Source organism: Anomaloglossus baeobatrachus, chromosome 1, assembly GCF_048569485.1.
Source record: "Anomaloglossus baeobatrachus isolate aAnoBae1 chromosome 1, aAnoBae1.hap1, whole genome shotgun sequence".
NCBI classification, from domain to species: Eukaryota; Metazoa; Chordata; class Amphibia; order Anura; family Aromobatidae; genus Anomaloglossus; species Anomaloglossus baeobatrachus.
The window spans coordinates 521,905,481-521,919,678 of record NC_134353.1 but is presented as its reverse complement, the minus strand read 5'-3'; the positions used below and the strand labels follow the sequence as shown (position 1 = coordinate 521,919,678).

General features: G+C 53.6%; 1 protein-coding gene across 1 annotated transcript; it reads right to left on the bottom strand.

The window, feature by feature from the left end:
• Positions 1–545: 545 nt before the first annotated feature.
• Positions 546–11,780, bottom strand: LOC142310793 (conserved oligomeric Golgi complex subunit 8-like). Its single transcript, XM_075348541.1, has 4 exons — positions 11,696–11,780; positions 10,258–10,385; positions 10,008–10,176; positions 546–781 (listed from the first exon to the last, which is right to left on the bottom strand). Exons 1-4 carry the CDS (start codon positions 11,778–11,780, stop codon positions 546–548), a joined length of 618 nt encoding a protein of 205 aa, XP_075204656.1.
• Between the last annotated feature and the right edge of the window lie 2,418 nt (positions 11,781–14,198).

The following is a 14,198-nucleotide window of genomic DNA, read 5'->3' as shown; positions in this document are numbered from 1 at the left end:
TACACTGTTCACAGGCAGAAAGCCACTGCCAATCAGTGATGTGGGTGGAGCTACACAGAATAGGTGACACAAAACAGCTAGTGTAGTGATAATCTTCTGCTGATAAAACACTGATTTTATTGAAACAGCAACACACAAACCGGTAAGTGACATTACTGGAATCAGTAATACCCGACCACTGAAACCCAAAAACAATGAAAGAGACAGAAGTAATAAAAAGGTATTTTTTTTATTTTTATAACTACATACAACCCCTTTAAAAAGGTATTTGATTAGCGGAATATCATATATATATTACACACTTCTGGCAACCAATCAGATGGCTGCTCTCATTCCCAAAATGCAGCTTTGAGTTCACCACACCCATGAGTACCCAAAAGTGCGAGTGCTGTATGATCAATAATGAAGACGGATTTGACAGAGTTGGGATGTAAATGTCGGAGTCATTGTGGCTCCAGGTAACGGCTGATGTCTGTCCCGGGCCCCATATATATATATATTGACATCCCTCTCCCCAATGTAGACTTCATTCACAAAAATGGCCGTCATGGGGCGTCATCTCCGGCCGGAAGCTCAGACACCGCGGACACAATCTGTGCATCCTCCTCCATCTTCGTTTCCGCCTTCGCTATGGATGGTTGAGATTTCTCCGGCTCGGCCTCGGGTGTGGGGATAATGTCAGGCTCCTTCTGAGGTAATAAACCCTCCAAGGCTTCATGCAGCGGAACCACATTGATAGAACCCAGATTGCCGTAACGGGAGAGGTGAGAGGGGGCGACACCTGAGAGGGGGAAAAAAAGGAAAAATAATATATGACATTACAAAGGCTGAAAAACTCTGCAAATATATTACTGATCCTGAGTACATCCTGCATTATACTCCAGAGCTGCACTCATGATTCGGCTGGTGCAGTCACTGTGTACATACATTACATTACTTATCCTGAGTACATCCTGCATTATATTCCACAGCTGCACTCACTATTCTGCTGGATCTGTCACTGTGTACATACATTACATTACTTATCCTGAGTACATCCTGCATTATACTCCACAGCTGCACTCATAATTCTGCTGGTGCAGTCACTGTGTACATACATTACATTACTTATCCTGAGTACATCCTGCATTATACTCCACAGCTGCACTCACGATTCGGCTGGTGCAGTCACTGTGTCCATACATTACATTACTGATCCTGAGTACATCCTGCATTATACTCCAGAGCTGCACTCACTATTCTGCTGGATCTGTCACTGTGTACATACAATACATTACTTATCCTGAGTACATCCTGCATTATACTCCACAGCTGCACTCATGATTCGGCTGGTGCAGTCACTGTGTACATACATTACATTACTTATCCTGAGTACATCCTGCATTATATTCCACAGCTGCACTCACTATTCTGCTGGATCTGTCACTGTGTACATACATTACATTACTTATCCTGAGTACATCCTGCATTATACTCCACAGCTGCACTCACGATTCTGCTGGTGCAGTCACTGTGTACTTACATTACATTACTTATCCTGAGTACATCCTGCATTATACTCCACAGCTGCACTCACTATTCTGCTGGTGCAGTCACTGTGTACATACATTACATTACTTATCCTGAGTACATCCTGCATTATATTCCACAGCTGCACTCACTATTCTGCTGGTGCAGTCACTGTGTACATACATTACATTACTTATCCTAAGTACATCCTGCATTATACTCCACAGCTGCACTCACGATTCTGCTGGTGCAGTCACTGTGTACTTACATTACTGATCCTGAGTTACCTCCTGCATTATACTCCACAGCTGCACTCACGATTCTGCTGGTGCAGTCACTGTGTACATACATTACATTACTGATCCTGAGTACATCCTGCATTATACTCAGCAGCTGCACTCATGATTCGGCTGGTGCAGTCACTGTGTACATACATTACATTACTTATCCTGAGTACATCCTGCATTATATTCCACAGCTGCACTCACTATTCGGCTGGTGCAGTCACTGTGTACATACATTACATTACTTATCCTGAGTACATCCTGCATTATACTCCACAGCTGCACTCACGATTCGGCTGGTGCAGTCACTGTGTACATACATTACATTACTGATCCTGAGTACATCCTGCATTATACTCCACAGCTGCACTCACAATTCTGCTGGTGCAGTCACTGTGTACATACATTACTGATCCTGAGTACATCCTGCATTATACTCCACAGCTGCACTCACAATTCTGCTGGTGCAGTCACTGTGTACATACATTACTGATCCTGAGTTACCTCCTGCATTATACTCCACAGCTGCACTCACGATTCGGCTGGTGCAGTCACTGTGTACATACATTACATTACTGACCCTGAGTTACCTCCAGTATTATACTCCAGAGCTGCACTCACTATTCTGCTGGTGCAGTCACTGTGTACATACATTACATTACTGATCCTGAGTACATCCAGTATTATACTCCACAGCTGCACTCACGATTCGGCTGGTGCAGTCACTGTGTACATACATTACTGATCCTGAGTTACCTCCAGTATTATACTCCAGAGCTGCACTCACTATTCTGCTGGTGCAGTCACTGTGTACATACATTACATTACTGATCCTGAGTACATCCAGTATTATACTCCAGAGCTGCACTCACGATTCTGCTGGTGCAGTCACTGTGTACATACATTACATTACTGATCCTGAGTTACCTCCTGTATTATACTCCAGAGCTGCACTCACGATTCTGCTGGTGCTGTCACTGTGTACATACATTACATATCTTGTACTGTTCATGAGTTACCTCCTGTATTATCACTGTGTACGTACATTAGATTACTTATCCTGCAATGATCTGGATTTACATCCTGTATTATACTCCAGAGCTGCACTCACTCACTATTCTGCTGGTGGAGTCACTGTGTACATTACATTACCTTACTGATCCTGAGTTACATCCTATATTATACGCCAGAGCTGCACTCACTATTCAGAAAGCCATGGAACCCATAGGGTGGAGGGGCGACATGACTAGAGGGAAGGGAAGGAGTGATGGGGTTAATGGAAACAGGAATGGTTTGTTTATAAGGCAGAGTAAAGGGATTGGTGGGTAGGAGGAGTTCCCTGGAGGAAGAGGTGGGACAGTTGAGGGGTGTAAGTAAAGGACTTTGACTTACCCCCTCTCTCTTGACTTCCGGATATGGAACGATCTGACTGGAGAGGTTCCTATAAGGTGTCAGGACGTCACCTTCTATTTCTCCATGGAGGAGTGGGAGTATTTAGAAGGACACAAAGATCTGTACAAGGACGTCATGATGGAGGTTCCCCAGCCCCTCACATCACCTGACTTCCGGATATGGAACGATCCGGACGTGCGACAGGATGGCTGCTACCCGGGAGCAGCGGATTCATCATGGCAGTGCACGGGCCCCTGGCAGCGCGGTCCCACGTCTTGGCTGCTGGGGGTTAACCCGTTGGCACTTTCCCCTCGCTCCCCTGTCAGCTGCGGGCGGCGTCCCCCCTCCCTCATATCTCAGGTACTTGCCGTGTGCGGGGGGAGCGAGGAGGAGATGCGAGAGCCCCTTCGGGGACCCTCCGCGGTAGGACGTGGGCAGGGCAGTACTCAGCTGCTGCTCCGGCCGCGGGAGGAATCTCCGTCCGGGCCGCGGCAGCCGGGAGGGGGGCGTGGCTTGGCTGCGGCCTACTTCCGGTCCGAGCCGCGGCCTGGATTGCTGGATGCGGCGGCTCCCGGACGGGGAGAGCGCCCGGCGGTGACAGAGGCCAGCTTTACCCCTCGCGGAAGGCGGGGGGGGGGGGCCGCGGAGCTGCAGCCAGTGGTGGGTCCGGCACCAGGGCAGGCGGGCCTGGGGCGACGGGTGCCCAGGAAGCGTCGGTGAGTGGGGGTGACGGCAGGGGCCCTGCAGTTCCTGCTTGGTCACCCAGATCAGGTTGCAGCTCCCGGCCGCGGCGGTCTCCCCCAGGAGGGGGAGGGCCCAGCGGACAGAGGCTTTCATGGGGCCCAGGAGGGCTGGATGCGGCGGCTCCTGGCCAGGAGAGCGCCCGGCGAGGACGGAGGCCAGCGTTACCCCCCCCCCCGCGGGTGGAGGGGGGGGGGCCGGGGGGCTGCAGCCAGCAAGGGGTCCGGCACCAGGGCAGGCGAGCATGGTGCGACGGATGCCCGGGAGGCGTCGGTACGTGGGGGTGACGGCGGGGGCCCTGCGGTCCCTGCCTGGTCACCCAGAGCAGGCGTGCAGCTCCCGGCAGTGGCGGTCTCCCCCAAGGGGGGGAGGGCCCGGCGGACGGATGCCTTCTGGGCCCAGGAGGGCAGGAGGCTGGCGGCTCTGGATGGGAGTCTGCTGGCAGCGGGTCGGGCCACAGGTACCCCCTGTCCTTGCAGGTAGCAAGGGGGGGTCAGGCCAGAAGATAAGGCCCGCGGTGGCAGCCCGTAGGACGGGACGGTTTCCGGGGTTGTCGCCGCGGGACAGAAGATGGAGCTTGGAGGATGGTGCCCACGCGGCGTACCAGGAGGACGGCCGTGGTGGTGGCAGCGCTTCGGCGGCGTCTGCATTACATGAGCCAGAGGCGGTCGGCTCCAGCGAGGAGGAGGAGGAAGCAGCGACGGATGAATCAGACGTCCGGATGGCGTGATTTTTATTCCAGGATATGCCGGGTCGCGGTCGGGTGAGACGGCCGTGGATTTGGCAGGGCTGGGGGGGGGGCGGCTGCGGACACGGCAGCGCCGAGTGGGTTGGTGTTTTGACCAGGTATGGGGTTTACTGAAGTGGTGTATACGGTTGTGGAGAGTGCGCATGCACCGCCGGCGGCATGGACGGGATCGGTGGTTAGTAGGCGCAGGTGCGGCAGGCAGAGTGAAGGCGCATGAGGCGGCAGGGGAGCATTTTCGGGCAGAGGCGGCAAGGGCTGTGACAGAGTGAGTGGTGAGGAACGAAGAGGGGGATGAGGTGGTGCGTCTGGCTGACAGTGGCCAAGTGTGAGAGGTATGGGTGCTTCAAAGGCCCGCTGGGGGGGCTCACTTGCTGGAGGATGTGAGGGATAAGATTTGAATGGGGAACGTGTAGCAATAGTTTCGCTGCTCCCCCGGGAACAGTTTCACCTGGATTAGGTTAAGCCAAGTGATTCCAGGAAGGATAAGTAGAGGGAGGGGAGCGCCGGTGGAGGCTCACCCTCGTACATTTGCAACGTGGCTGCGGGCATTTGCGTTTTTTGGCAAGGGTATCGGGGGAAGGAATTGGGTAATTGGTTCGGCATGGTTCGGTTATATGGATCCATTTGGGGTGGCTTGTTAGGTCATATGGCGGTTTAGTCTGGCTTCAGTACGCCGAGTAATTTCAGCAAGGGAAGGTGTTGCGTGCCAGTATGCGGTAGGATCATACGGGCACATCCTTATGGCTGCAGTGGATGGCGGCTCCTAGTCAGCCCCCCCCCCCTTTTTGGGGGGTAGTTGGCTGTTCGGGGCTTGGAACCCCGGCGACACGGACGATGAGGGTTTTTTGGGGGGAATAGAAGGATGGGTGGTGCAGATTTGGCGCGGACGGTTGTCTTAAGCATAAGTGTTGGGTTGTGGTAAGGAACATAGTAATTCTGCGTCATTCTATTTATATTGGTGGATCTTTGCCTCCTTATTGGAAGTTTGCGCTGGGCTAGGGGACACCTGGTGGTTGTCAGTGGAAAGAGGGGTCAGGAAGTGGTGTTGGGCAGGATGGGTGGGCCATTCGGGGCCCTCCTTGTCACGATTGGGTTTCTCTGTTGGGGGGTAGTGCCGGAAATGAGCCGTATATAGATGTATATATTTCGGCTTGTTCAAAACGTATCTTATCTGGAGGAGTCATCGGTGTATGCCTGCTTGGCTCCAGAATTGTCGGCGGTTTATTATGTGTCGTTTGACAGAGGGTGGGATTTGGTAAAGGCGGTGAGCCGGGGAGCATTGATGGCAAAGGCGAATTTGGAGGCGGCATTTAGGTTGTTACTGGTCCACCCTGCTAGCTAGCAGTTCTGGTGCTGCGGTGGGGAGGGGAGTTATTATTATGTTGATCGGTGGGTGCTAATGGGTTGTTGTCCCATTTTATGTTCCTTTGGAGGCGGTTATTTCTTGGTGGAGTGGTTTGTGCGTGGTGTGTCCCAGCTTACACCTCTTATTCATTATAGGTTGATTCTCTTTACATCGGGTTGGCGGGTTGATGATTCGTTGAGGTTGATTGTTTTATTACAGATGGTGGTGGATACTCTTTTGGGCCTGTTGGCGCAGGCAAAGACTGAGGGTCCAACGCCAGTGATACGGTTTGTGGGGATAAAGTTTGATGTTATGGTCAGAGGGGTAGGATTCGTGGGTAATGGTGTGGTCCTATGGGCTGCGATAGAGGCAGTTAGGTCAGCTAAGACGGTGCGGTTTCAGGCGGTGCAGTCTTTGCAGGGGCGGTCGAACCACGGGTGCAGAGTTACGCCGCTGGGGTGCGTGTCTGCTGGACGGCTGGCGATGGCTGCGCCAAGGGTGCAGCCATCGGATCCTTTGTGTGTGGTCACGAGGGAGATCAATGATGATCTGATGGTGTAGGAGGTTTTTTCTTACGGCGATTTAGTGGCCGCGGATTGTGGCTGGGTAAGGTGCTACCTGATGGAACGTAGCTGCGGTACTCGGAGGCAGCGGGTCCAGTTGTTTTCTGGTTGGGCATTGTGGGGTAGCGCTTCCAATCGGTGGTAGTGGTCGGGTGGTGGAGGTTGGCAGTTTTTTCCAAGAGGAAGGTGTGCTGTCATTCTGGCTATCAGTTGGTGGAGAATTCGATTAATAGTTGGTTTGCTAATCCTGGGGCCAAGGGTGGCGTACTTGCGACAGTTGGTTTCTCAATTGGATGTGTTTTAAAAAAAAAAAAAAAAAAAAAAAAATGTTATGCGTGGCGCAACCAGTACTGGGGTTCGCCAAGGGAATAGCAGCTGCTGTGTTTCCTTCCAGTTCTGCAGGTCTCGGGAGTTGAGGCCGGGTAGCAGACGAGGTGGGCACGGTGTGTCCGGAGGGCTTGTGGAGTCTGGTGTGGCTGTGTTGGGGAGCGGCTCGGTGCCCAGTGACTGAGGTTATTTGGGGCTGATATTCAGAAGTATGGGTGGCGCGGATAACGTTTGGGACAATGTGTGAGGAAGGCCCGGTGGAGTATTTGATGGTGGTGTTGGCAGTGGTGAGTAACGGTTTTCAGGCTGCTAGGCCGGCGTCCGCAGTGGAGCAGAGGGTGGCGGCTGTGGCTGTCTTGTTAAGTATTAGATGTGGAGAGATGTTTTCGCAGGATCTTAGGGCGCGGCAGGCCTTGAAGGGTTTGGTCGTAAGGGTGTGAGGGAGCGGGATACAAGGGTCCGTCTCCGTTGTTTGGTGGCAGCGTTTGGTGAGTGGTTTGTGGCGGCTATGTTCATCTGAGCACGAGCGGGTTTTTGTTTCCCTTGTCCAAAACGGTTTGTGTTAGCCTTTTGGGGGGCTTTGAGATTGTGGGGTTGGTCAGCCCATCTACGGTCAAGAGCGGAGGTTGGATGTTGGAGGATGTGTCCGAGGTGGTGCAGTGGGTTGAGCGCCGGCTTTGTCGCTCACCGAATTAGATTAGGCGGGTGGTGAAGGTTGGTGTTGTTATACGCGGTCCCGGGTGCGGAATTATGTTGTGAGGGCGCCCAGGCTCATTATTGTGTCGCGTTTGTTAAGGTACCATTTTGTGGCAGTGCTGCAGACTTGATTGCAGGTGGCGGGGGTGGGCGCCCGGAATACTATGGGTCGTATTCCTTCTGGATTGGGCTGCCACGGAGGCCCCTCGGTGGGCTCAGAAAAGGGGTTGTGAGAAGTATTGGGAGGTGGGAGTCCTCTTGTTTCGGTGTTACGTTTGGCCTCAGTTGTTATCGGGTTAAGGCAATGGGGGCATTTGAGTCTTTTGGGAGTGGAATGGGTTGGCGTAACAGGTTGGTGTTATCTGTGGGTTTATATCCCCTGGGTTTTTGTGGTGAGGGTGTGCCTCATTTGGATATTTGGGCATTCGTTGGTTCTCGGGGCCTCGACGGTCTGAGGCTCGCCTGAATGTTGCCAGTTGGGTCTGGACGGGTCGATGGTACTGGTCCAGTAAATTGGAGGCAGCGATTTGGTATCTCGAGAAGATATTTATGAATGTTTTAAAAAAAAAAAAAAAAATTGTTGGTTGTTGCATTGTGTAAGACATACCTGAGCTTAATCGTGGGGTAGTTTTGATAGTGTGACCAGGTTGGAATGGCGTGTGGCTCGTGCGATAGGCAGTATCAATCGAGCCTTATTGGGGGGGCGGCGCCAAAAGTTGGTGGCGCTGAACTGGTGGTTTTGGGGATGCGATGGGGGTGCATCTTCACGTGCTTGGTGCTGTTTTGCGGACGCTGGGATTGCGTGGAGGTGTGGTACAAGCTTTTGGTGTGTGGCGGGTCCAGGCCACGTAAGGAGTCACGTGCCCTGTCCTGTGGCGGGGGGTAGGTCTGGTCCAGAGGCGGTTGAAGGCAATGGTAACTGGACAGAGAGACACCATCTTGGTATGGTGGCTCCAGGTTCCGGGATGTTGCAGGCACGGGGTTCTGCAAAGTTGGGGGGTTAATCCGTAGGTGATTAATACCTCATCTCTGGGTCGGTGTGTTGCGGCCAGGGATACTGGGGTGAGAAGTGGTTCCTGGACTGGGCCTACTCAGGGTTGTATATTTACTGTATTGGTTACTGTGTTACCTATTGTTATTTGTTGGGGTCGCCCGTTGGACGGCGCCCCCTTGTGTTAGTATGTAAATAATAGGTAATAAAGGCTGCTGTGGCCAATTTTAAACCAAGTCACATGCAGTTCGTGTATTATTTACAGATGGTATTGGTGGGTAACACACATACAGCACGACTGGAGAATCCTTCCTCAATGGTCAAGAAAGCCATGGAACCCATAGGGTGGAGGGGCGACATGACTAGAGGGAAGGGAAGGAGTGATGGGGTTAATGGAAACAGGAATGGTTTGTTTATAAGGCAGAGTAAAGGGATTGGTGGGTAGGAGGAGTTCCCTGGAGGAAGAGGTGGGACAGTTGAGGGGTGTAAGTAAAGGACTTTGACTTACCCCCTCTCTCTTGACTTCCGGATATGGAACGATCCCCGCCCACCCTCCCTTGTGTTTAATGCCGAGGGGAATTTGGTCTGGGTTGTTTCTTTGTCACAGCAGCGGGGGGTAGGTCTGGTCCAGAGGCGGTTGAAGGCAATGGTAACTGGACAGAGAGACACCATCTTGGTATGGTGGCTCCAGGTTCCGGGATGTTGCAGGCACGGGGTTCTGCAAAGTTGGGGGGTTAATCCGTAGGTGATTAATACCTCATCTCTGGGTCGGTGTGTTGCGGCCAGGGATACTGGGGTGAGAAGTGGTTCCTGGACTGGGCCTACTCAGGGTTGTATATTTACTGTATTGGTTACTGTGTTACCTATTGTTATTTGTTGGGGTCGCCCGTTGGACGGCGCCCCCTTGTGTTAGTATGTAAATAATAGGTAATAAAGGCTGCTGTGGCCAATTTTAAACCAAGTCACATGCAGTTCGTGTATTATTTACAGATGGTATTGGTGGGTAACACACATACAGCACGACTGGAGAATCCTTCCTCAATGGTCATGCCGCTGCAGTCACTGTGTACATACATTACAGATCCTGTATTATACTCCAGAGCTGCACTCACTATTCTGCTGGTGGAGTCACTGTGCATATAAATTTCTATTGACAATAGTGTGGTATTTTTAGGATTCACCATCTGCAACTCCACATTCTGGCAGAATTCATTTTCTTTTGCCTGAATAGATGAAAAACAATTCTTCTCATTCCATCCATCTCTGTATAGACACTGAACAAGCAGGTAGTGCAGCCAGAGATGAACTCATCACCCTCCAGAATTGTGAATACAGCTCTGGAGGAACGCAGGGGACAGATTGTACTTTACGATCGGGAATTATTATTAGAACATAAACCTTTTGTTTTTACCAAGTATTTGTGCTCTTTGCGCTGGAGGAAAGAGGACCTGTAAGCAGCGGTTCAGATACGGGGTCAGGTCCTCCAAAAAGACAGTGCAGAATTGGATAAAGAGTTCCCGCTCCTGGGGGCTGAATGCAGCATCCTCGGCTCGGTGGAACGTCAGGATGGATTTAACGACCTATGAAGGAGACAGAACAAAAAAAGAGGAGACGTTCCTGCAGAACTCCAAGAACCGAGTGCTCGAAATGACTGTTTGTACCTTCTCCAAGGCGTCCTGCAAGGTGATGGTCACTTCTTCGGTCAGAGCCACCGGACAGCAGAGTCGCAGGTCATTAAAGGCCACAGCTAAGATCTGCACAAATGGGTGATAACTGCACCGGTGCAGAGCTAAGAAGGAAGGAATCGCAACGCATCATAGGTGGAAGAGATACTAGGGGTGAAAAGCCCTCAGCAATGTCCAGATTCAGGCGATATGATGATGCTACACTCTTCTACACTAAAGGGGGCTTTACACGCTACGATATCGTTAATGTTTTATCGTCGCACATCCGGCGTCATTAACGATATCGCAGCGTGTGACACTGACCAGCGACCTTAAGCGACCTCAAAAATGGTGAAAATCGTTCACCATGGAGAGGTCGTCCCAAACTCAAAAATCGGTAAGGGTTGTTCTTCGTTGTGGTTCGTCGCTCCTGCGGCAGCGCACATCGCTGCCTTCCGTTACAATCCGCCCTTTTGGAAAACAGCGGATTCCGCTGTTTCCCATAGACTTGTATGGATGACGGATTGTGCCAAAAGGACCTGCGTTGCTTCCGCTGGGCGACGCTCCGTTGTTTCCGCCCAGCGCGAGGAACGCAGCATGTAACATTCTTTTGAGCAGCGGAATCCTCAGGATTTTACTGCGCATGCTCATTTTTTTTTTTTATTTTTTTTAATCACAAACTTTATTTTGTCTCGCAGTGGCCGAACGTTCAGCTAAGCGCCCGCCCGCCGGCATGCCTGGCCGCCGGCAAGTGACAGCGCTCAGCTGAGCACCCGCCCGCCGGCAAGTGAGAGCGCTCAGCTGAGCGACCGGCCGCCGGCATGCCCGTCCGCCGGCAAGTGACAGCGCTCAGCTGAGCGCCCGCCCGCCGGCAGGTGAGAGCGCTCAGCTGAGCGACCAGCCGCCGGCATGCCTGGCCGCTGGCAAGTGACAGTGCTCAGCTGAGCGCCCGCCCGCCGGCATGCCCGGCCGCTGGCAAGTGAGAGCGCTCAGCTGAGCGCCCGCCCGCCGGCATGCCTGGCCGCCGGCAAGTGACAGTGCTCAGCTGAGCGCCCGCCCGCCGGCAAGTGACAGCGCTCAGCTAAGCGCCCGCCCTTCTGCTGGCATGCCCGGCCGCTGGCAAGTGAGAGCACTCAGCTGAGCGCCCGCCTGCCGGCATGCCTGGCCGCCGGCAAGTGACAGCGCTCAGCTGAGCTACCGGCCGCCGGCTATTGAGAGCGATCAGCTGATCGTTCACAATAGTCTGCTGCCGGTAAAACTGTAAAACAAAAAAAGCTTTCCGTTGTTTTGTATGATCCGTAGCATCCGTTGTGCCACTATATGCAACGCATCCGTTGCATCCGTCACACAACGCAATGCTACGGAAGCCGTCCAACGCAAGTGTGAAACTAGCCTTACAGAGATATATGAAAAGATATGTGAGGTAAAAGCCCACCCTGATACCAGTGCACCAAAGCCGCAGACAATGCAGAGCCCAAAGCCTGAGAAAGGAGAGACTGGAAAACAGCAGGAGATGCCATATTGTAGACCCCAAAATGAAGCTGCCAATATCCCTGTGTTCAGTCTATTGGAAAGTCAATGATTCTGTCTATTCTGGAGCTGCTCACAAATTGCTCTACCGCTCTTGTTAACTAAAGGCCCAGTCACACTAAACAACTTACCAGCGATCCCAACAACGATCCAACCTGATAGGCATCGCTGGTAAGTTGCTAGGAGGTTGCTGGTGAGATGTCACACTGCGACGCTCCAGCGATCCCACTAGCAACCTGACCTGGCAGGGATCGCTGGAGCGTGGCTACACGAGTTGCTGGTGAGCTGTCACACTGGCAGATCTCACCAGCAACCAGTGACCTGCCCCCAGCCAGCAGCGCCGCGTGGAAGCGATGCTGCGCTTGGTAACTAAGGTAAATATCGGGTAACCAACCCGATATTTACCTTGGTTACCAGCGCACACCGCTTAGCGCTGGCTCCCTGCACACCTAGCCACAGTACACATCGGGTTAATTACCCGATGTGTACTCTGCTACGTGTGCAGGCAGCAGGAGCCGGCTTCTGCGGACGCTGGTAACCACGGTAAACATTGGGTAACCAAGAAGCCCTTACCTTGGTTACCCGATATTTACCTTCGTTACCAGCGTCCCCGCTCTCACGCTGCCAGTGCCGGTTCCCTGCTCTCTGCACACATAGCCACAGTACACATCGGGTAATTAACCCACACACCCCCATCCCCTGTGAGGTCGCACACGTCACCCAAAAGGGAGACCTGATGCCTCCCTCAAGGCTAGTAGAGCACACCAGGTGGGCAGAGTCAGGCGGAAAGGCATGCCCACCGAGGAGACTACTGTCCTGGGGCAGGAAGTTCAAACAGAAAGAGGTTAGACAAGTTTGGAGTTGACAGTGAGGGGTAGAGGAGCAGCTATCGGGGACCCGGGTAGGAGCCTGGGCCCCTTAGAGAACGTCAGGCAGGCAGACGGTGGTGGCCGTCTGCAGGAGTACCGGTACAGCAACCGGCGGAACCGTACGGATCGAGCCTGGGTTGGAGCTCGCCGGTCCCGAACCGGGGAGTCAACCGTGTACCGGAGCACCAACAGGAGGGTACTCAGACCCCGTCCTAGCTTAGAAGCCACTGAGTATAGGCAAATTGACTGATTGCTGGCCGGACCTCACGGGTTCATCCACACCCAAAGTCCCGAAAGAAGGCAAAAGCCCACCGAGACCGGGTGAGCACCACCGCCAAGGGCCAAACACCCGACAGGCCAGCGCCTGCGGGCAAACGAGGGCTCCTCCGGCAGCTCAACGCCGGGGAGCGGGCTACCACTGCTGAGGCAGGGGGGCCGAAACACAAACATCCAGAGGTGCACGGGAAAAGGGGCCACCATCAACCCCACAGGCGACATCAGCAGCCGGCCGCGGGGACCGACCACTTCCGAACTTTGGTTTACCAGTGACTCTGAGTGTGAATCAATCGTGAGTACACCAGTGCCATCCGGGCACGATGCTACACCGCGGCACTGCGCCCTGCACCCCGACGACAACATCAGCCCTTACAGTCCCCCACCGGGCCCCGGGACATACCTCCCCTACCCACGGAGAGGCTAACATCTCAGCTGCGGCCGCAACACTGATCCCGGACGAGCCCACCAACACTTCAGCCGCAACGGTGGTGCATTCCCCGTCACCACGACCCGTGGGTGGCGTCACGACCCGTTACATAACCATCACCCCCCACCGCCTCCCCTTAACAAGAGCGACGTGGCCCCCAGTCCGGAGGCGCTCGTGCCACCGAGAAACCGAGCCCGGACCTCGAGCGGCTCGGCCCGAGCAAGCGGCCGGGCCCCTCTCAGGGCGGTACAGAAGCACAGTGGATGGGATTTCTAGAAATCCTCTGCGCACTGTGCGTGTACCGCTCACAGCGAACACTGACCTGTGCTGCGGCTTCCTGAGCCCTGGGATGTTAATTTATTGCTGTGTCTCCACAGAAAGAATAGAAGAGACACCACAGTGGCCCGAACCCTGACTGTGGGCACCGGCCGCTGTGGTCCCTGCGGAGAGCACTCACAGCCCCACAGGAGAGGACATGTGTCCAGGACACACCATGTCCAGACCGTGGGCACAATCTTATAGTGTATTGTGGTGTATGTGTAAAACATTTGTATTTTTAGGGCACAACACTAAGTCTATAAGGGCGAGTGTCCACCATCAGGCGTCTTCCCGGTCTGGACACAGCGTGCTTTCTCTGGTGGAGACGCCAGTGGAGCACCCCACAGGGCCTGGGGGTTACTCGTCACCGGGCCGATGAAGGGTCAGGGGCAGTAGCGTAGCTAGCAGGGGGGGCAGAGGGTGCCCACCTGGAGCTGCGATACCATTAACCCCTTCAGCCCCCGGGCACTTTCCGTTTTTGCGTTTTTGTTTTTTGCTCCCCTTCTTCCGAGAGCCGT

Coding starts and splice junctions, on each gene's coding strand:
- LOC142310793 (XM_075348541.1), bottom strand. CDS start 11,780: ATGGCATCTCCTGCTGTTTTCCAGTCTCTCCTTTCTCAGGCTTTGGGC. Junction 10,386..11,695: donor TTTGGTGCACTGGTATCAGG/GTGGGCTTTTAC, acceptor CTTCCTTCTTAG/CTCTGCACCGGTGCAGTTAT. Junction 782..10,007: donor GCAAAGAGCACAAATACTTG/GTAAAAACAAAA, acceptor TCCCCCTCTCAG/GTGTCGCCCCCTCTCACCTC.